The sequence below is a fragment of the Sorex araneus genome, chromosome 10, assembly GCF_027595985.1.
Source record: "Sorex araneus isolate mSorAra2 chromosome 10, mSorAra2.pri, whole genome shotgun sequence".
Classification (NCBI taxonomy): domain Eukaryota; kingdom Metazoa; phylum Chordata; class Mammalia; order Eulipotyphla; family Soricidae; genus Sorex; species Sorex araneus.
Window position 1 is genome coordinate 1359241 of NC_073311.1, and position 22249 is coordinate 1381489.

At 39.9% G+C, this 22249-nt stretch overlaps 1 protein-coding gene across 1 annotated transcript in view; it reads right to left on the bottom strand.

Moving 5' to 3' along the window:
• ALDH1A2 (aldehyde dehydrogenase 1 family member A2) overlaps nt 1-22249 on the bottom strand; it is a 105459-nt gene that overhangs the window by 45368 nt on the left and 37842 nt on the right. Inside the window, exons 3-5 of the mRNA XM_004602617.3 lie at nt 15041-15145; nt 14752-14892; nt 10560-10689 (exon numbers count right to left, since the gene is read on the bottom strand). Coding sequence (XP_004602674.1) covers nt 10560-10689; nt 14752-14892; nt 15041-15145 — 376 coding nt within the window. The remainder of the gene's footprint in view (nt 1-10559; nt 10690-14751; nt 14893-15040; nt 15146-22249) is intronic.

The following is a 22249-nucleotide window of genomic DNA, read 5'->3' on the forward strand; positions in this document are numbered from 1 at the left end:
AATACACTTCCAGATTACTAGTGGACCATAGGCACGTCCAGTTCAAAGATGATGCCCCAAACTAGAAATAATAGATGGAGTGATTTGATCATTGTGTTCTCTCTATGGAAGTGATAGGTACTTGGAATAATTATCCACAGAGTTCAAAGCAAATTCTTCTTTAGGAAAATGGCATTAAATTTGCTTGAATTGTTTCAAATAGCCAATTGAAATGATTAAATGATAGCTCTGTTCAAGCACATGACTTCTCATTTCTGAAAATGGGTAAAGTTTTTATTTCCACCCACTTGGTGGCCTCACTAATTATTTATGTTTTTAAAGTCAGCCCATAAACAAAGTGGAGACTCTCTGTTGAAGCCCATTAAGAACATTACTTTTAGGTATAGGTATAAAAATGTTCTCTCTTCTCTTCTCTCTCTTCCCCACCCCCATACCCTCTGGATCTCTGTGCTCTGGTCCATCTTCCCAGAATGAGCAGGAATCTATTTCAACAAGCATCTAAGAAGCTGTTTGCACAAGTACGTAGAAGCAGATCTTTCATTCCTCCATTCCTCTTTTTTTTAAAAAAAAAGAAAAGAAAAATTTAATATTGTCCATATTCTTATATATTATTTTTTTACCCAATTTTAAAAAGTTTCATATAAAGTGACACAGTTTAAGTGATGGGGATGGGTTGTTGAGCCACACCCAGCTGTTCTCAGGGCTTACTCCTGACTCTACACTCAGAGGTCACTCCTGACAGGAGTCTGTGGACCACGTGGGACTCCAGGGATCAAACCTGGGTCAGCACGGCAATCACCCTAACCACCGTTATTTCTCTCTGGCCCTTAAAATAATTTTATGTTATTCTAATGGCTTAATAGATTACCATACACTCCTAAAAGACACTGATTGCTTTCTGTTTAGTCTGCTAAAAAATGCTGCAAAAATGCTGCAAAGAGTCTTGTAACAAAGGCTCTACCTTGGTATACTTGTGGAATTTCTCGGTTAAAGAGTACACACATTTCAAGTTTTGGAAAGTACTGCCAAATCATCCTTCAGAAAGGTCACAAAATTTATCATTCCAATAACAACATGATTGTATTTTCCTAACATTTATCACTAAAGTTTTCAAATTTTCCTAGCCTTTCTCACTACAAGTTTTCAAGTTTTTGTACTTAATCAACTTTACAGGTAAGGAATTGTTTGATGTATGTTTAATGCTGTATTGGAAACAAATATTTTTATGTTTATCAGCCATTTTCTTTTTATTTACTTTGGATTTACATCATTTACCAGCTTTTCCAAACTTCTGGTCATTATGCAAATATTAAAAAGATTAAATGAAATTATTTTAGCTTTGTATACAGACAATTCAAAGAGTCTTAATAGGTAATTTAAACAACAGTGCATTATTTAAATTTTTTTTAATTTTATTGAATCACCATGAGATAGTTACAAGCTTTCATGTTTGGGTCACAATCACACAATTATCAAACACCCATTCCTCTACCAGTGCACATTCCCCACCGCCAATATCCCCGGTATACGCCCCCCCCTTTCCCACCCTCCCCCTGCCTCCAAGGCAGACAATATTCCCCATACTCTCTTTCTACTTTTTTTTCATTTTATCTTTTCTTTCTTTTTTTTAAAATTTTATTGAATCACCATGAGATAGTTACAAGTTTTCATGTTTGGGTTACAATCTCACAATGATCAAACACCATGCCTCCACCAGTGCACATTCCCCACCACCAATATCCCAGGTATACCCCCCCTTTCCCACCCTCCCTCTACCTCCATGGCAGACAATATTCCCCATACTCTCTCTCTACTTTTGGGCATTATAGCTTGCAACACAGACACTGAGAGGTCATCATGTTTGGTCCATTATCTACTTTCGGCATGCATGTTACCACTCTACTTCAACTTAAAAATCTTTGAGTAGGCTTTTGGTATAAATACCAATACCTTTCAACATTACATTTGTTCCCCTCTACGATACGGATGTAATGTCATACTTTGATTTCTGTGCAGGTTTTTCACAAACAGTAATAACAATGATTAAGAGTAAGGATTAGAGACAGTACAGGGGTGAAGGCACTGGCTTTGCTTCCCAACAACCCTTGTTTGAATCCCTGACACCCTATATGGTCTCCCAAGCACCACCGGGAACCACTCCTGATCACTGTCAGGAGGAGCCGCTGAACATCCCTGGATGTGGCCCTCAAAACCCCCCAAAATAATAATATTTAATTTTTTAATTTAAAAAGAGACCAGAGGGTCCCTTTTTCAAGGAAATCCTCCCTAAATAAATTCTGTAACTTGACTAAGGTGATGGAATCACAGGCTAATCAGAATCTAATATTAACATGGGGTGCAAATGGGCTGAGAAAACAAGTGGGGAAGATGAGTTGGAGAGAAACACAGGTGTTTGTTTCAGTTACATGTGCGGGAAACTGGAACTGCTGGAAGAAAACTCACAAGTCACTTCACATTCACAATGTGGCAATTCACAAAGCATCTTCCCTTGTTACATAAGAAGTGCTGCAGAATTTGGCTGTATTACTGACAGAATTTGAAAGTTAATGAAGAAACAACAGCAAGAAGAAAAATGTAGGTGAAATATCTTAACAGGCTGCCCTCTTGAAGAATTGAACTTTTAACAGGTACCCCAAAAGAAAGTGTATTACAGAAAATGAAAATATTCTTGGAGAAATTGTTCACAGCTTTGATGTTAAGATAATGCAAATATAGGGATCTGAAATGTTCTGTCCCTACAGGATTCTTTTTCCCCTTAGTATAGATCAAACCCAAGTGCTGTGCTTGTAAAACATTTGCGTTTTCACTGAGCCACATGCTGATGCCTATAGTCCTTCTAAGTAGCACACAGAGGAATGAAGGGTATTTGGTTCTTGAACTCTTCCCCAAAGAATACCAAGTGGCAGAAACATAAAAGGAGCATGCTATCTTGTGCTCAGTCATTATTTCCATCCAGGGAAGAGAAAATTATTCCAGATACCTCTCATTGGAACTAAGGGCCAGAGTAATAATAAAGACACTAAAAATAACATCATTCTTAAAACGAGCTTCAGACAACCAGAGCCAAATTTTATATATAATTTTATTTTATGTTTTGCTTTTGGGGTCATACCTGAAAGTTCTCAGGGTTTCACCCTGGCTCTCTACTCAGGGATCACTCCTGTGAGGCTCAGGAAATGCTATGGGGTGCTGGGGATTGAACCCACTTAGTTTTCTGCAAGGCAAGCACTTTCCCTGCTTTACTTTTTTCTGATCCTTGTGTTTTTAATCTTGAGTGTGCACAACCCATGAGAATTATCAAAATTTTATAATTAAATACCTTGTAATCTCTGTATTTTCTCAAACTATGGATCAAAAATTCCTGAATACATATATACATGTATTGAATAATTTCTAGAATATTACCCCTAGAGGTGAGTAATAAATAAATGTAGTCAATAACATAAGAAAATTGGGGCCGGAGCGATAGCACAGCGGGTAGGGCGTTTGCCTTGCACGCGGCCGACCCGGGTTCGATCCCCGGCATCCCATATGGTCCCCCAAGCACCTCCAGGGGGTAATTCCTGAGTGCAAAGCCAGGAGTAACCCCTGAGCATCGCTGGGTGTGACCCAAAAAGCAAAAAAAAAAAAAACCAAAAAAAAATAACATAAGAAAATTATGAAAAGTGCTCAAAATGGAAGAAAAATCTATAAATTTAAACCGTAGTAGCTTAAAATCATAATACATAATACTTAGTATTGCAATAATGACAGCAAATCTTATGTATCTCAACAATAAAGAAGTTGACTAATAGCATACAAAATGAGTAGAAGGTCATATTCCAATCTCTAATCTGTGTACATACATAATCAGAATCACCTTTTGAAGATCAAAGAACACTTTTAATAACTCCAGTATTAAAAAGTTATATTTACTAGAATGAATATTTCCGTTACAGTCCCCAGCAGATCCCCATGTATTCTGACACCAAGCAGACCTTGTCGAACAAATGAGAAACCCTACATTGATACAAACACCAAGACTGTGTTAGAATACAGTGCCAATTATATTCTTCCCAGGAATCTGCTGGTAGCTGTTCAGAAACCAGATCACATAGACTGAGTCTGTCATGCTGATCACCTAACTCACTCCACTGTGTATCTGCTAATTTTTCTGAACCTCAGTTCCTGGTCTAATAAAGCGACTGGTGTTAGGAATTTTTTAAGGTCTTTTCAGTCTTAACTTGAAAGTTATCCAGGAAGTAAATGATACACTCTCTGTAACTTCCAATTCAGGTCTCTTTAACTACTCTAGGTTCCTTTGAGGTGGACATAACAAAGAGTTCCTCACACTCAGGGTGATGAACAACAGACATTACCCTTCATAACAGCAGCATACTGGATTAAACTGACTCAAGGCAAAGTGTTTTAAATCTAAGTTGTTGCCTCTGTGAATTTTAAACGTATACTTTCAATGATCAAGTAAAAGTGGAATGGGGTTAAGTGTAAAAATAGCTATGTATGACATGGGTAGGACTTTTCTGAAAAAAATCATGATATTTTTCTTTTTCCCCCTCTTATCAAATACCAAGTAGAGAGAGGAAGAGGAAATAACTATATTTAGGACCAGACTGATAGTATCATGGGTAGGGGGCTTGTCTTGCGTGTGACCAATCTGGGTTTGATTCCTGACACCCCATATTGTCCCCCAAGCTGTAACCAGGAGTGATCCCTGAGTGCAGAATAAGCCCTGAGCACCACTGAGGGTGGCACCCCAAAATCAAACAAGAAGCAAACACTTGTTCTAATTATCCATAATATAATCAAATTATTCTTTACAACTACAATTTTGATCAAGGCATTCATTAACTAAAAGTAAAAGTATTTCAATGCTATAAAATAAAATGTGTATTTTGGCTTACTTTGGCCCAAAGTTCACTACCTTTTATATGTGGCTATATGTTCAGATGCACTGCACTTCTGCACTGCACTTTCATCCCATCATAAATTAATGTGCTAGTGCCATTGCCTATGATAATTCTAGCCCCGTCTTTATTTAACTCTACTCAGGAAAGTTGTGTGCTTCTGACCTCCTTCTCTAAGCCGCTTTATCTTAACACTGGGTGAGATAATCTGCCTTGGAGTTACAGCAAGCAAGGTTCTGTATCTAACTAATACATGCTATAGGTAATTATCTAGTTTTTGCTTTCCTTACTATTATGAGAACATCTTACTTTATTATCTTGGCTTTCCAGGGCTTAGCCCATGAGCTAGAATATAATTAATACCCCCAACCAAGTATGTCCTATAAATGAACTGACAGAAGAAGGAACAAGTAAATTACTGAGAAACTCAAGTAGGTACCTAGCAGTGGAGGTACATTAAAAGCCTTTCCCATAATACGAGATATTGTCTGGTTTTCCTGAATAGTAAAGAGTGAAAGAGACTTTCCCAGTTCTTTTAGTCTTTATCTGTCAGAGATACTAAGTATGATGGATGACCCACATATGGTTCAGTGTAGCAAAGTAGCATTATATTTAAATTTTTTTAAAAACACATTCAGATTAATTTCATGGCTCATCAGACAGAAGTCCCTGATACTTCTGAAAGCCATCTGCTTCATGTGCAGAGGTAGTGAGACCTACAATATGAAGTTTACATTTGAAATTCAGAAACATGGAAGCACTCCCCTGGGAAGATCAGCCTCTGGAGAGTCGACTCAATCATTCTCAATTTCCGTGTTTGAGAATTGACCCAATTTTTTTTTGAGACTGCTTAAAAATGTTTGATAATTTCCCAAGTTGTACCTGTCGGCCCAAAAGCAAGATTTTCAGCACCTTCAGTGATTCTTGATTGTGTCCACAGTAAGGGGTCTTCAGAAGAAATGCAGAAGACAAGGTCAGATTTTTAACCAGTGGACAGAATTTGTGGGCCTGGAAACTCACCTGAACCTAAGTACTACTGAAGAGCAATAGTTCTGCATTTGCAGTCACACTTTACAAATACAACTAGTATGAATAATGGGAACCAATTCAATATAGTAATCAAATAAATCTGCAGAAGGTTAAAAGAAAAAACTTACCAGGGTGAGCGGCCTCTTCCTCTTCCAACCTGTAAAAAATTACAAATGCACACGCGCGGAAGGTGTGATGTTTGATGATGTGTTGTTCGTGGGCTCTTGGGGCAGCGCTCTCTGTCTCTGTCTCTGTCTCTGTCTCTGTCTCTGTCTCTGTCTGTCTGTCTATCTCTCTCTCTGTCTCTCTCTCTGTGCTCACGTTTGGTGCTCTGGAGCCGCTGTGGACCAGATCGGGATGGCTCCTCCTTGTGCTCTGCTTCTGTGTATGCCACTGTGCTCTCTTCTATCTCTCTCTATCTCTGTAGCCTCTCCTCTGGTCTCTTCTGACCTCTCTCTGTCTCTGCTTCTATGTCTTCTCTCTTGCTTTTGTGTCTTCTCTCTCGCTTTTGTGTCTTCTCTCTTCTTCTCCTACAGTCTTAGTTTATATAGCAATCACATAGGGTGGTGACACAAAGGTGGGTTGAACATTAACCAATCAACAAAGAGGGGTAAAGCCACTCCTCCAGGAGATTAACAAAATCTCATCTAAGGAGATTCCTCCAGACTACCAGAAGATCCGCTCAAGGGCGGGATCCCATCCAGGGTGTGTCACTTTCTTCTTTCCTCAGCTAGTAATCCATTTAAATAGTTATTGTAAATTTACTTCTAATATTTCTAGCAATGTCATTCTGTATGAGTATAGTAAGAGATATATCAAACTTAAAGTTTGGTTCTTCCTGAGGACATCTCACTGTATTTTCTAGACCACAGTCCTCAGGTCAGGTTAGTCTTCCTAACCCCATCAGGGTCCTAGTCTCGTCGTTACTTTTGGATCATGACAGCATTTGTCTATGACTATGCTCTCAACTTATAGTTGAGTATTGTGGTGCTTTGGCCTGGCCCATTTCGATGCCAGGGTAGCTCACAGCTTGCCCTGGGTCCATTCCGTCCCTCATCGGGACCCTGCTTTTGGGGTACTAGGAACTAAGGGCAACTTGAGTCAAGAAAGCAGATGCCCAGGAGTAAATATTATTGGAGTCAATCAATTCCCAAATTACAAAGCATAATATTAACTGTCTTCCTGTGTCTATACAGAAAAGACATTGCTTTAAGGTAAACTAAGTTCCCTGCGGCAAGGCTGAAAGGACAAACCCAATGTTATCCTACACCAACCCATATAAATTTCATCTCTGCCTAACAAAGAGTCAGGCAGAAGGAGACAAAATGCCACTTACTGGCCACGTGATCTGATCAAGCCTCCCCTGACTCAGTTTCTTACCTATAAAATGGGTTCAATATCTTTTAAATCCAACCTGTATCACAGGATCACACACAGAATCACACAGATCCTGTACATGGAGGAACATCTGACACTATCAAATGCTATACAGGTGTAAGGTATATTATTTCTTCATGGCATCATTTCAAATAAAAAATCAGAATGTTTCCCAGGGATATGCATGTAATTTAATAAAGGTCTCATAATTATAGGCTAACAGTATCTTACAGGTTTCATTGGCAAAAGGGCAGAGGCCAAAAAATATGCTGATGTGAAACTGTAAAGTTATTAGTAAAATAAATAAAACTAGATTGAAAGAAAATAAAACAAAATTAATAATAACGGACCCCCTTCCTTTTCCTATCCTTTCTCTGTCCTCCCTTCCCCACCCCTGTTTTTCTACAGACTCACTAAGAAGTCAACAAGGTCAGGGTGATTTCTAAGCATCCTACAGGTAAGTCTAAATGTGCTTACAACTGGAGCAGAGAGGGAGCTACCAACTCACCTCTGCAGTCATTCATCATTCCTGACCCGAGCACCATAGTGAAAGCTCTTCTATCCCAAATTCACTGGCCCCTAGAAGTTCTACGTCTAGACCTCATCCCACAGAATCCCTCACCCGGCCATTTTTCTAAATGACTTTAAGTCAGACATATTTGGGAAATAACAACAAAAAAATGATCTAGCACTTAAAGAGAATTCTTCACTTCTTTTCTCTCACAGACTGATACCAGTTTATAAATAGAGGTGGGAGAAATCACTGTGAAATTCCCATGTTTCTAATTTTTCTGTCAATATCCTCAGGATCTCCAAGGAGCATCAGATGGAAAAAAAGATGAAGCTTAAAGTCTGAATCATCCTTCCTCTCCTTACTTCCTTCTTTCAGCTCCCACTAGTCCCTTCCCTTCATTTCCTGTTCCCCTTCCACCTTCTCCTCCCATTTCCTCCCTATCTCTCCATCCTTCCCCCTTCCCCTTCCCTTCCTTCCCAATCAAATTTAAAGTCTCACACAATACCAGACATCTGTTCTACCATTAAGTCACATTCCTCACCCTTACTTGTTGCTTCAATAAACAAAGAATATTGGAGGAAAAAAAACCAACAACAGACATTTTATCGTGTTTGTTTCCCTTTGGACATGCCAACTCACCCCCAGCACCCAGCCCTCAAAAAACAACTTTACATGTGTGCTGTTTCAACATAAGGTTTCATTCTCAGGTCCTCTAACAGGAATGCTTTCGCCAAAAATGACTCACTTAGGCCATTCCCAGATGTAGCAAGTGCTGAAGGCCATCAGGCCTGTGACACGCTTTAAAGTCAGGACTAAACTAAGACTCTGGCAATCCCTGCGGGCAATTTTGTCTGTCATCTAACTCTGCTTTACAAAGGACAACTCAGGATGATAGAGATATGCAACGATAATTAAAAACTAGTGTTCTATATGAAGACCACTCAATACCTCTATTGCAAACTACAATACCCAAAAGGAGAGAACAAAAGGGAATGCCTTGCCAGAGGCAGGGTGAGGTGGTGGGGGGTGGGGTGGGGGTGGTGAAGGGGATACTGGGATCATTGGTGGAGGTGAATGGGCACTGGTGGAGGGATGGGTAAAAGATCACTGTATGAGTGAAATTCAAACATGAAAGTTCATAAGTTTAACTGTACATCACAGTGATTCTCTAATAAATTTTTTTTAAAAAAACTAGTGGTCTAAAGACCAACACTGCACAGTCACCGTCACTCATGAATGTGCCTTCAAAAATACCCATCTGAAGTCTCAATTCTGCTGTAGTGTCCCGAGGCCCCTGCTGACACAAGGCAACACAATGCCCTTCTGCCTCATGCTGGTTTCTAAATTCCCTGCAGCAGTCCAGGTCCAGGAGAATCTAATGATGGATGTTTAGGAAACCAGAATCTCAGGCCCAACTTACATATACTCAGAAACTGCATGAAGATGCCAGTGGTAGGGGAGAAGCACTGCCTTACTCTTGTGTATTAGGAGTCAAGCCACCCTCCTCTTAGAGCAACTCCAGACTCATCAACTAGGAAGACCTTTAGATCAGCTTTTCTCATGTGAGGACCACATGGCTCCCAGTGGGTACCCAGAACATTCCAAAGAGGGTCAGAGGTGAAAACTGCTCCAATGGGGACACACATGTGGTGTGTCAGCTGACAGACGGAAGACTGGGGGGAGGGCGGTGGCACAGAAAGGAAACTCGGCTGGAAAGGGACTGGAAGCAAAAACACTGCTTTACAGTAGCCAGAATGATAGCGTCCAGGAACCTTCATAAACATGCTCTTTCTGTGCCTCTGTCACCTCCCTGCTCAGCATCCTGGGTCTGCTCATCTCGTCTTCAGTCTGTGCCATGCTGGCACAGCCTCTTTCTCACTTTCCACACAGGTAGCTCTTGGCAGAGTCTCTGTGGAACCTAGGGAAATCACTCCTCTTCTCTACGTCACAGCTTCCTCCTCTGTGAACAAGAATGTCATTCACAGTGGCTTCCCCGAGGTTGCTGCAGACAGAATTCGGGAGCCCCGCTCTCTGTCACCATGCTCCCTTCAGATGCCTCCACCCACTAAATTATCTTGGAGCCTCCCCTCTTTGGGGGATTAAGCTTGGACACGAACCGCACTGAATGCCTCCTTTGAACTCCCCTTTGGAGGCCTTTCTTTCGTGTTGCTAGTTTTGTACCCAAACCTGGACCTTGGGGGCCAAAGAAGTGTCAGAATGATTGTTTTTTTCACAGGCATACTAATTCCTGAGCAATACAGAAAATGTAATAAAAAGAGAATTTTTTAAAAAAGTAAACATAAGATTGATGAAATATTCATTCATAATCTCACCATGAGAAGACAAACTTTCCAGTGTATTTCCACAAACATTTCAGAGTATTTCCACAGAATTTACTCATCCTTCTAGATGGAGTAAAATATATGCCTCAAGGGCCAAGGACCAAGTCTTAATTTACTCAGTTTTCCCTGACAACCCTCCTTCACAGACCTTTCCCGTACCTCAGCTCAGACAGCAGACACACTTAACCACTGACACACGCACACACACCTGCCCTCATCTAACTGAGGTGCTGCTGTGAATGGCTTAACCTGCACTTACAGAATGGACTGTCCACACCCTGTTGGAGTATGCCCGGATTTTCCCTCTGGTGCTGGCTTCTCTGGTGCTTGTGGTGGTGAATGTGTGTTCCAACAGACTCAAGTAGCACATACCTACAGGAATGGTCATTCCGTGGATTTTATCTGCCCAGCCTGCATAATACCGCAGCGTTTTGATGACCCCCTGTAAATCCACATAAAAAGCTTGCAGAAATGGTTTTCCACCATTTAGTGATTCCATGGTCTGTAGGGGGGAAAAAACAAGAAAAAAGCTTTCTAATGACACACTATATGGTTTCTGCAGAAGAAATTAAAAGCTATAACACAACAAAGCATAAAATGAATAGTCAACTGATTTCCCAATAAAAATGGGGGGGGGTTGCACTGCTTGTTTATTTTCTGGATAAAAACCCTAATGAATATCCATGTTCATGCTTTTGAACCTCTGTGCTTCCAGTAACCAATATCCAAATATGTAAACACAACATCTCTCCAACTGATAAAAGAAATATTTAGCTTGTCAAACGAGCTTCTGTTTAATTAATGATCAGAGATGTTTAGGGATTTTCTTGAGCCTAAAACCAGCAACCAGTGAAGAGAAGCAGGGGCCACGGGCTTCATGCAACTGTGAGAATATAACTTCTTCCAGCTGCCAAGACCACTGCTGAGAAATGAAATATCTACAGGGCACAGAGTTTATTTATTAGTGCATCACATAAACAAGAACTCCTCCAGGGAAGCTCATACTTTAACAACTTGAAGGCTGCGTTATTTTTTTAGTAAATATTTATGTTAACAGCCATTATCTATTAAAAGTAGAAATTTTGGTCCATTTAACAAAAATAGAGATATTATGTAGTTTTAATTACAAACACAATTTTGACATCTTGTTCCTGAGTCTGTAACAAAAAGAATTACAAACATACTGAAATGAGAAGTTGGCTTGTGAAACATTAAATGTATAATGTTATAAATGTAACAAATGAAATTACAAAAACATGTGTCTGTAATCTCTCCTTCTCTGTGAGAACATTTTACAACACACAGTTGTGTGAAAATTACTTGAGTGCTGACAAAGGTAAAATTGAAATATCGTCTATTTGGGGACATGAAAATACAATGATTTACAGTGTGACTACTTTGGAACTTATTTTAAAATATGACATTACTTAATATTGTCTCAATTTTATCCACTGAGAGTCAAATTATTTGCCAGCACTTGTTAAAATGTTATTCCAGGATCATTAGCTTCCCCAGGCAGTTAACAGACAATAAGATCTACAGGGCACTGTGCGAAAAAGTCAGAAACCAGAATCTGGGTCTTCAATATACCTCTGCTGACACCAATCACATAGAGTAGAGAGTTCCCAGCCCTAGGTTAATTTTCAATTGTGTTTACTAGGTGCTTCATTAACTCCCAAGTTCTGGTCAGGCTCTCCCTATAACCCAAAGGCTATCTCTTCCTAAAATCCAGTAGCCTCGGTGGGTGGCACCGGCCCCTCCGGGATCACAACTCTGCCGAGATGTGATCCCGGAGGCCGCACACACGTGCGGCCTCTGCAGCTGCACGAGCGTGAATCCAGACCCAGCAAAACTACTTTCGGCATGGGCAGCTCCTCGCAGAATGTCTCCAGCCTGAGAACTAAGCCGCAGCCCTGTGTCCACCCAGGAGGGGAAAGGTATTTTTCTCTCTCTCTCGCCTCTTCCTTTCCGGGGATGAAGGGCATGGTGACTGACATATTATGACGCCCACAGATGGGGTTTACAAGCTTGCAATGATCCAATATCTGGAAGAATTCTCCCTGGACTTAGTTGCTAAAGTACAGGAATCCAAAACCTCATTTCTCTTCACAACAGGTCTGACTCTAGTGGCTCCTAACAATAATAGTGAGGTTTGTGTTGAAATATTGAATGTAACCAAAGTAAACAGAAAGTAAAGTGAAACTTATCAGTTACAAGGTCGGGGGGGGGGGCGGGATGGGAGGTGTACTGTGTGGGTTTTTTTTTTTTTTTGGTGGTGGGATATGGGCACTGGTGAAGGGATGGTTGTTTCAGCATTGTATAACTGAGACTTAAGCCTGACATCATTGTAATTTTCCACATGGTGATTCAATAAAATAAAATTCTTATTTAAAAAAATATATGTATATCAAAAAGAAAATAAATTTTAAAAAGGGGGAAAAATCCAGTAGCCTCAAACTTAAGGATTTTTTTTTAATTTTTAAATTTTTTTTATTTTTTAAATTTTATTGAATCACCGTGAGATAGTTACAAGGATGTTTCAAGATAGAAATATCACTATAAATATTTGATGAGAAAGGGAATTTGATGAAAGTGAGGCATGTCACCAAATTTGAATTTTGTTTGAATTCGGCAATAAAAATATAACTGCAGACAAGAACTAGTCATCCAGCAGAGACTTACAACTAATCTATTGCTGGAAAAATATGTATTCTGTGTATATGCTTATGTATGTTAAAAAATATATTCATATCTTATACAATATATTTAATTCAGATACTTATTGACAACCTGTAGCTCCACTGACCATTTATATGCAAAGTATTGTGTTTAAACTACAAAAAAGAGTAAAATAAAACTGTTACCCTCAAAAGAAATAATAAACTAGGGAAGAGATAAGAAGATAGACCACAAAAAAATCAATTAAATAAAGGAAGAAAGAAAGAAAGAAAGAAAGAAAGAAAGAAAGAAAGAAAGAAAGGAAGGAAGAAGATAGACCAGCATCCCCCAAAGTGTATTACAGAATTTTTCCATACAAAATTGATAGATTAAACATAATGCTGAAGCTCAAATAAGTTTGAGAAATACAGACTTTTTGATCTTTAACCCCTCAGAAGCTAATGTTCACTTGAACATGTCTCTCTCTCTTTTTCTCACACACACACTAAATTTCTTTCAACAAAAATTGTTTGTTCACTAAAAATAAACAATAAAATATTGAAAATATGTGCGCACATACAAAATAAATATTTTTAAGCCAAATAGCTAGTATATACTGGTATGTAGTTAGGGTATGAAACCATCTCCACACATGATTGGGCCTGTCTCCACACAAGGAATGGTTCTCAGAGAAAGCTGGTGGGAGCAGAGATGTGACTGAAGTGAGAGTGCGGAGAAGCACAAAGACTTCCATCTTCCAAAGCAAGTGCAACAGTGAGCTGTTTTTCCACAGACAGCTTCGGAGATCAGGAGGTTCAGGACTTGAATGCCTAACGGAACAAGAATGCCCCGCCTATTAACCTATTAACGCATCAACTGTGGGCCATCATGGTGGAGATTCCTGGGGTATAAACATTCTTAATGATTAAAATTTTCAAAAAACTAGTACGTGTGTGTGTGTGTGTATATATATATATATATGTATATATATATATATATTATACTCAGGGCTGAGTGTAATAGAGATGTTACTATTAGCAACATGTTACCAATAGCAACTGCTCAAGTAAATCAACAAACAACAAGATGACAGTGATACAGTGATATATATATATGTATATATATCCAAGATGGTCTCCCTATTCCTGGTACCACAGGACCAAAAAGCAACACATATGGCCTTTTCCTTGAGCTGCTGACTCAGTTGGCCAAGAATCACTGGTCTTGGGACCTCAGGGCGTTCTGGGAACCCTCTACTCTTAAAAAATAATAAAAATAGCAGTCCCGGCAACAAAATCACTAGTAGAGGGGAAGCCCATTATCTTCTCTCCAGTCCTTTCTACTGACTCTAGGAAGTGACAGGGGAGTCAGCAGATACTTGAAAGATATCCTTGTCATGGCCTGTACTCCTGATGTCTTCTCAAGAAGAGCAAGCCCTGGGGAGATGAAAACATCTCATCCTACTTGATTGCTTAAAAATTTAAAAATGGTATGAGCTTTCTAATTGTGCCATTGTACTTCTCCTGCTTTGTGGCTGTTTGGGTTCTATTTTTGTTCACAGAGGGTCCATCCCAAGCCTGAGAAGTTATGGCTTTTCTACAGAATTCAGTCAGAGGAGACCTGTGCTCACCTTTCCCTGCTTGATCATCATATTCTTAAAACATTTCTTGTTTCTTATGTATAATACAACTCTCTTTCTCCCTCTCCCACTGCCACTCCCTCTCCATCTCTCTCTCCCTCTCCCTCCCTCCCTCCCTCCCTCCCCCCTCTCTCTTTCTCACACCCACACCCCCCACACACACTTCTAGTTTAGTGCAGACACATCCAGAAACACTAAAGGAGTCTCCATTTCTGGAGAGTGGGGAGTGGGAGGTCAGGACTCCACAGTTTTGCTCAGGCTACTTACTGCCAGAACTGCCCTGTCTCGCTCCACCAAGTCTGCGAGCTTATCCAGCAGACAGCCTCTCTCTGAAGCATCCATCCTTCTCCATACAGAGCCAAGGGAGAAAGCCAGGCGGGCTGCCTGAACTGCTTTGTCGATATCTGCCTGTGAGTGACAAAGAGGGCAACTGCAGAGCCAGAACATTCCAAGGCAAGGGAAAACATTGACTTTCATGAGAGAATGTCAGTGGGGGTGGCTGGAGAGCATGGATGTCTGAGGGCTGTTCTTTGCCTGGGGAAGCTTGTTGACTTACCTTGTCTGCTTCTTGTACTTCACACACCTCTTCTCCAGTGGCTGGATTATAGACAGGGAATACTCTCCCACTCTCTGAGTTTTGCCACTCGTTGTTAATAAAAATCTAATGTAGGAGACAACAGAATGTTATTGGTAATAGGAAACGGCCAAGACTGAGATGCTACTACAGGTTTGTTCTCTTTGCCCCTGGGTATTGGAAACATAGAACTGGAAGAACTGAATGAAACACTTAACTAGTATGAATTCTTGGGAACAGACAATAGTAGGGTACTTGCTTTGTATGCTAGTGACCTGGATTTGATCCCCGGGACCCCATAAGGTCCCCTGAACCCTGCCAGGAGTTATCCCTGAATGTAGAGACAGGAATAAGTCTTGAGCACTGCTGGGTGAGGCCCCAGAAAAAAACAAAACAAAAAAGTATAAATTGTAGGTTCACCCCATTCAGGAATTTCCTCAATGGTATCTTTCGTCTCAATGCCACCCAAAGATTAAATATAACTCAATATCTTTAATGAACCTGACAGCCAATCAGAGTCCTGGAAGGACGGAAGGAGAGTGAGTACCACAGACATATATTCCATACACTGGGGCTGGCAATAGATTTATTGATGGTTCAAGCCCTAGTAGATATTTATTAGATTAAATGATGGGTCAAGATATCATTTAATCAGTTATCAATCAAACCTAGATCCTTCTTGCTCTGGCAGGGTCATAGTGACTTCATGTGGAAAGCTCAAGGTGTGGGATTAAACCTCCAATCAAGCAAGTGGTCTGAAACTGAACTGAGCAATGATGCTGACCAAGCTGTCTAGATAGGAATCCAACAACTTGTACATATAAATCTACATACAGATTCCATCCCTTCTGGACTACAGGCCAAAGGGAGAATTTCTAAAATGGTCTCACTAAGAATTTTTAAATTGGTCTCCAGAACCTTTTTTTCCTTATATAGGAAATAAAGACCATTCAAACTAAAAAGAGGTTTAAGGAAATAATTTAAGAAATGACTCATCAGGGCTGGAGCACTAGCATAGTGGGTAGGGCATTTTTGCCTTGCATGCAGCCGATCCAGGTTCGAGTCCCAGCATCCCATATGGTCCTCTGAGCACTGTCAGGAGTAATTCCTGAGTGCATGAGCCAGGAGTAACCTCTGTGCATCACCAGGTATGACTCAAAATGCAAAAAAAAAGAAAGAAAGAAAGAAAGAAAGAAAGAAAGAAAGAAAGAAAGAAAGAAAGAAAGAAAGAAAGAAAGAAAGAAAGAAAGAAAGAAAGAAATGACTCATCAGTTTTTCAGATTAGTGAGGTAAGAGGGGATGAAATACAGACATCATTTAAAGCTTTTAAAAATGATAGTTTGAATTGATATTTTACTCGGAGAACAAGAATACAAGAGGATACTTTATAAAATTGATGGCCTGACAATGAAAACATATAAACTTAAAAGCCAGTAAAAGAAACTTTTATTAAGGATGCAATTCTAGGCTCCCTCTTGCAGGTTATTGGACTGAAACAGGCCCCATCTCCTCTGCCCTTGCACCCCCCTCCCCCCCTGAGCCAACTCCTTTTGGACCCTGACTCCCACCCTGCCTGAGCACCACCTATCTAGCCCCTCACCACCGCCCAGCGCCCCACACCGGTTGGCTCCCTCCTGCGGTCACCCTGCCACATTGCGGTAGTGGGTGGGGCCTCAACAAGTGAGCTGGGCCTCAACAAAAGTGGGCGGGGCCTCCTCCTGAGTCGGTGGCCATTCACATGGCCACATATATTTTCAAAATACCAAGCAATTATTTGGTATATCTCTGTGTTCATCACCTATTTCCCCGAGTATCATCTTAGCTGTCCCAAAAATAGTTCGCAAATAGGTTGCTAGCTAATTCCAAGAAGGTCCCTCTTCCATACCACCACAACAATATGAATAAACAGCGCAAATCCCCGCCAAAAGGAGAGGATGATGAAAGGAGTCCAGATGCCTCAATAGACGTTACCTACAAACTTGAGCTCTCCGAAAAAGAATTCAGAGGTGAAATCCTGAAGCTGTTCAATGAACTCAATGGAAAGATTGAGAAATTAACGGATGACCTGACAGAAACGATAAAACAAACAGCCGAGAAATTATGGGAAGAAATGGGAGCAGAAATAAAAAACCTACAAAAGGAAATGTCACAAATAAAGGATTCGATAGATGAATTAAAAAACTCAGTGGGTGCCCTCAACAATAGAATGACCAGAGCAGAAAACAGAATCAGTGAGCTTAAAGATAAGCTGCAGGCAGCTTACAGGCAACAACAATCAATGGAGAGAGACCTCAAAATAGCTCTAGGGAGAAACAGAGTCCTAGGGGATGATTTCAAGAGGAACATTATAATCATCGGAATACGAGAAGGACAGGGAACCACCCGCAATGAAAAAGCCACAGCCAAAAAAAATCATTGCTGAAAATTTTCCAGAGCTGGAGTATGTAGACATCCAGATTCAAGGTGCCAGAGAGTGCCAGCTAAAACAGACCCTAACAGAAAAACTCCAAGACACATCATAGTTAGGATGATGGATGTAATGGATAGAGACACAATAATGCAAGCAGCAAGGTCGAAGAAGGAAATCACAGACAGAGGAGCACCCCTTAGATTCACAGCAGACCTATCAGAGGAAACCCTTCAAGCCCGAAGGCAGTGGTGGGATGTAGTGAAAAAACTCAATGAAATGAATGCTTCACCAAGAATACTTTATCCGGCCAAACTCTCATTCAAACTCGAAGGAACGATACACTATTTTGTGGATAAACAAAAACTCAGGAACTTCATAGACTCTAAGCCAAACCTAAAAGAAGGACTAAAGGTGCTACTGTAAGACAAGAAAAACCCCTACAAGCACAACAAACCCTTAAAGAAAGATGGCACAAAACCCCATGACAATAATCTCTTTCAATGTCAATGGTCTTAATTCACCAATTAAGAGACACAGACTGGCAAAATGGATTCAGAGACTGAGACCAACATTCTGCTGCCTGCAAGAAACACATCTGAATAGCCATAACAAACACAGACTCAAAGTCAAAGGATGGAAAACAATCCTGCAAGCAAACAACTCCCTCAAAAAAGCTGGGGTGGATTTACTAGTATCAGAAAACATGGAACTCAGCTTGAAAAGGATTAGAAGGGATAGTTAAGGCCATGTTTTATTAATCAAGGGATATGTACAGCAGAAAGAAATCACACTCCTAAAAGTGCACGCACCCAGTGTGGGATCAGCTAAATACCTACAACAGCTGCTAACAGATTTTAAGAAGGACACTGTGAGCAACACAATAGTAATTGGAGACTTCAACACTACCCTTTCACCTCTGGACAGATCAAAAAGATTAAAACTCACCAAGGAAATACTGGCTTTGAAGGAAGAAATAGAAGAGAGAGGGCTAATAGATCTATACAAGGCTTTATATCCCAAAAAAAGGAATACACATTCTTTTCCAGTGCACATGGAACATTTTCCAGAATAGACCATGTGCTGGGCAACACAACATAATCAGAATCCTCAACAGAATCAGGAAGATAGACATTGTACCAGCTATCTTTTCAGACCATGATGCACTGAAGATAGAAGTTAATCACACGCAGACACAGAAAACCAAATCAAACACCTGGAAATTAAAAGGCTCGATGTTGAACAATGAATGGGTCAGGAAGGAAATCAAGGAAGAAATCAAAAGGTACCTGGAAAAAAATGAGAATGAATACACGAGCTACCAGAAACTGTGGGACACAGCTAAAGCCGTGTTAAGGGGAAAATTTATAGCTCTGCAAGCATTCCTCAGGAAGGAAGAAAGGGCCCACATAAATAACTTGACTTCACAGCTTAAGATTTTAAAAAAGGACCAACAAAAGGAGTCCAAACCAGGCAGAAGAGATAATAAAACTTAGGGCAGAAATCAACAACATGGAAAACCAAAAGACAATCCGAAAGATCATGAAACCAAGAGCTGGTTCTTTGAGAAAGTAAACAAGATTGATAAACCATTAGCATGACTCACAAAAAAGAGAGAGAGAAGACTTATAAACAGAATCAGAAATGAAAAGGGGGACATCACAACAGAAACCAAAGAAATTCAAAAGATCATCAGAGACTACTTTGAAAATCTATATGCCACGAAAGAAGAGAACCTAGAAGAAATGGATAAATTCCTGGATTCCTATAATCTCCCAAGGCTGACCCAAGAAGACCAGGAATATCTGAACAGTCCTATTAATATCAAGGAAATGGAAACTGTAATCAAAAGTCTTCCCAAAAACAAAAGCCCAGGTCCAGACGGATTCACGAGCGAATCCTTCCCAACATTTAAAGAGGACCTGTTGCCAGTTCTTCGCAAGCTTTTCCAGGAAATTGAAAAAATAGAAACCCTCCCAAACAGTTTCTATGAGGCTCATATCTCCCTAATACCAAAAGCAAACAAAGACACCACAAAAAATAAAAACTACAGGCCAATATCCCTGATGAACACAGATGTGAAGATTCTCAACAAAATATTAGCAAATAGAATTCAACAACTCATCAAAAAGATCATACACCACAACCAAGTGGGATTCATTCCAGAGATTCAAGGATGGTTTAACATCTGGAAATCAATCAACATAATCCATCATATCAACAAAAGAAAAGATAAAAATCATATAATCATATCAATAGATGGAGAGAAAGCATTTGAAAAGATCCAGCACCCGTTTATTATGAAAACTCTCGCCAAAATGGATATAAAAGGGACCTTCCTCAATATAGTCAAAGCCATCTACCACAAGCCTACGGCAAGCATCATCCTCAATGGGGAAAAACTAAGAGCCTTCCCTCTGAGAACAGGGACGAGACAAGGATGTACACTCTCTCCACTTCTGTTCAATATAGTACTGGAAGTACTTGCAATAGTGATTAGGCAAGAAAAAGATATTAAGGGCATTCAGGTAGGAAAGGAAGAACTCAAGCTCTCACTATTCGCAGATGATATGATACTATACTTAGAGAACCCTAAAACCTCTGCCAAGAAACTCCTATAAACAATAGACTTGTATAGTAAAGTTGCAGGCTATAAAATCAATACCCAAAAGTCCATGGCTTTCCTATATGCAAATAATGAGAGAGAAGAAAGCGACATGATAAAAGCAATCCCGTTAACAATTGTGCCTCAAAAAATCAAGTACCTCGGAATCAGTTTAACTAAGGAGGTAATGGGCTTGTATAATGAAAACTACAAAACGTTACTTCTGGAAATAAAAGAGGACACGAGGAAATGGAAAGATATTCCCTGCTCATGGATTGGAAGTATTAATATTGTCAAATGGCAATACTCCCCAAAGCATTGTACAAATTCAATGCGATCCCTATAGGGATACCCTTGATATTATTCAAAGAAATGGAGCAAACACTCTTGAAATTCATATGGAACAATAAGCACCCATGAATAGCTAAAGCAATTCTTGGGAAAAAGAAAATGGGAGGAATCAACCTCTCCAACTTCCAACTCTACTACAAAGTGGCAGTAATTAAAACAGCATGGTACTGGAACAAAAGCAGAGCTGCAGACCAATGGAACAGGGTAAAATACTCTGACACAAACCCCCAAATATATGATCATCTAATCTTTGATGAGGGAGCAAGAAATGTGAAGTGGTACAAGCAAGTGGTAAAGCAAGTTTAACAAACTGCGCTGGCAAAACTGTACAGCTACATGCAAAAAAATAGGCTTAGAATTCTACCTATCACCATGTACAATAGTCAGATCAATATGGATTAAAGACCTCAACATCAGACCAGAATCCCTAAGGTACATTGAAGACAAGGTTGACAAAACCCTTCACGACATTGAAGCCAAAGGTATCTTCAAAGTGGACATGCCACTGTCCAAGCAAGTTAAAATATAGATAAATAAATGGGACTACCTCAAACTAAGAAGCTTCTGCACCTCAAAAGAAACAGTGACCAAAATACAAAGACAATCTACAGAATGGAAAAGGATATTTACACAGTACCCATCTGATAAAGGGTTGATAACAAGGATATACAAAGCACTGGTTGAACTCCACAAAAAGAAAACTGCCAACCCTATCAAAAAATGGGGAGGGAAGTGAACAGAAACTTTCCAAAGAAGATATTCAAATGGCTGAGAGGCACATGAGAAAATGTTCAATAATATTAATCATCAGGGAGATGCAGATCAAAACAACAATGAGATATCATCTCACACCACAGAGATTGACCCACATCCCAAAAAACAAAAGCAACCACTATTGGTGTGGATGTGGGGAGAAAGGGACTCTCCTTCACTGCTGGTGGGAATGCCAACTGGTTCAGCCCTTTTGGAAAATAATATGGATGATTCTCAAAAAATTAGAAATTGAGCTTCCATTTGACCCAGCAATACCACTCCTGGGAAAATATCCCGGAGAGAAAAAAGGTATTAGTCGAAATGACATCTGCATTTCTATGTTCATTGCCGCACTGTTTACAATAGCCAGAATCTGGAAAAATCCAGAGTGCCCAAAAACAGATGACTGGTTAAAGAAGCTCTGGTACATCTACACAATGGAATACTATGTAGCTGTCAGAAAACATGAAGTCATGAAATTTGCATGTAAGTGAATCAACATGGAGAGTGTCATGTTAAGTGAAATGAGTCAGAAAGAAAGAGAAAGACATAGAATGATTTCACTCATATGTGGAATATAAAGTAGCTGAGAGGTACAAGCTTGCAATGATGCAATTTCTGGCAGATATTTCTCTGGACTTAATTAGTAAAATACTAAAATACAGAAATCCAAAACCATGCGGCTGCTAGTTGGCCGTTTGAATTCATATCTCTTCATTCTCAGCAATGGAAAACAAATTATCAAATGCTTCCTTTTCAGCAGGTCTGACTTTAGTGGGGAGAAACTCCAAATAATAATAGTGAGGGTTTTTTTTGTTGAAATATTGAATGTAATCAAAGTAAAGTGAAAGTAAAGTGAAATTTATCAGTTACAAGGTGGGGTGGGGGGCTGGGGAGGTGGGTGGGTGGGGAGGAGTTATACTGTGATTCTTGGTGATGGAATATGTGCACTGGTGAAGGGATGGGTGTTCGAGCATTGCATAACTGGGACTTAAACCTGAAAGATTTGTAACTTTCCACATGGTGATTCAATAAAAGAATACATTTTTTTTAAAAAAAGGATGCATTTCTAAAA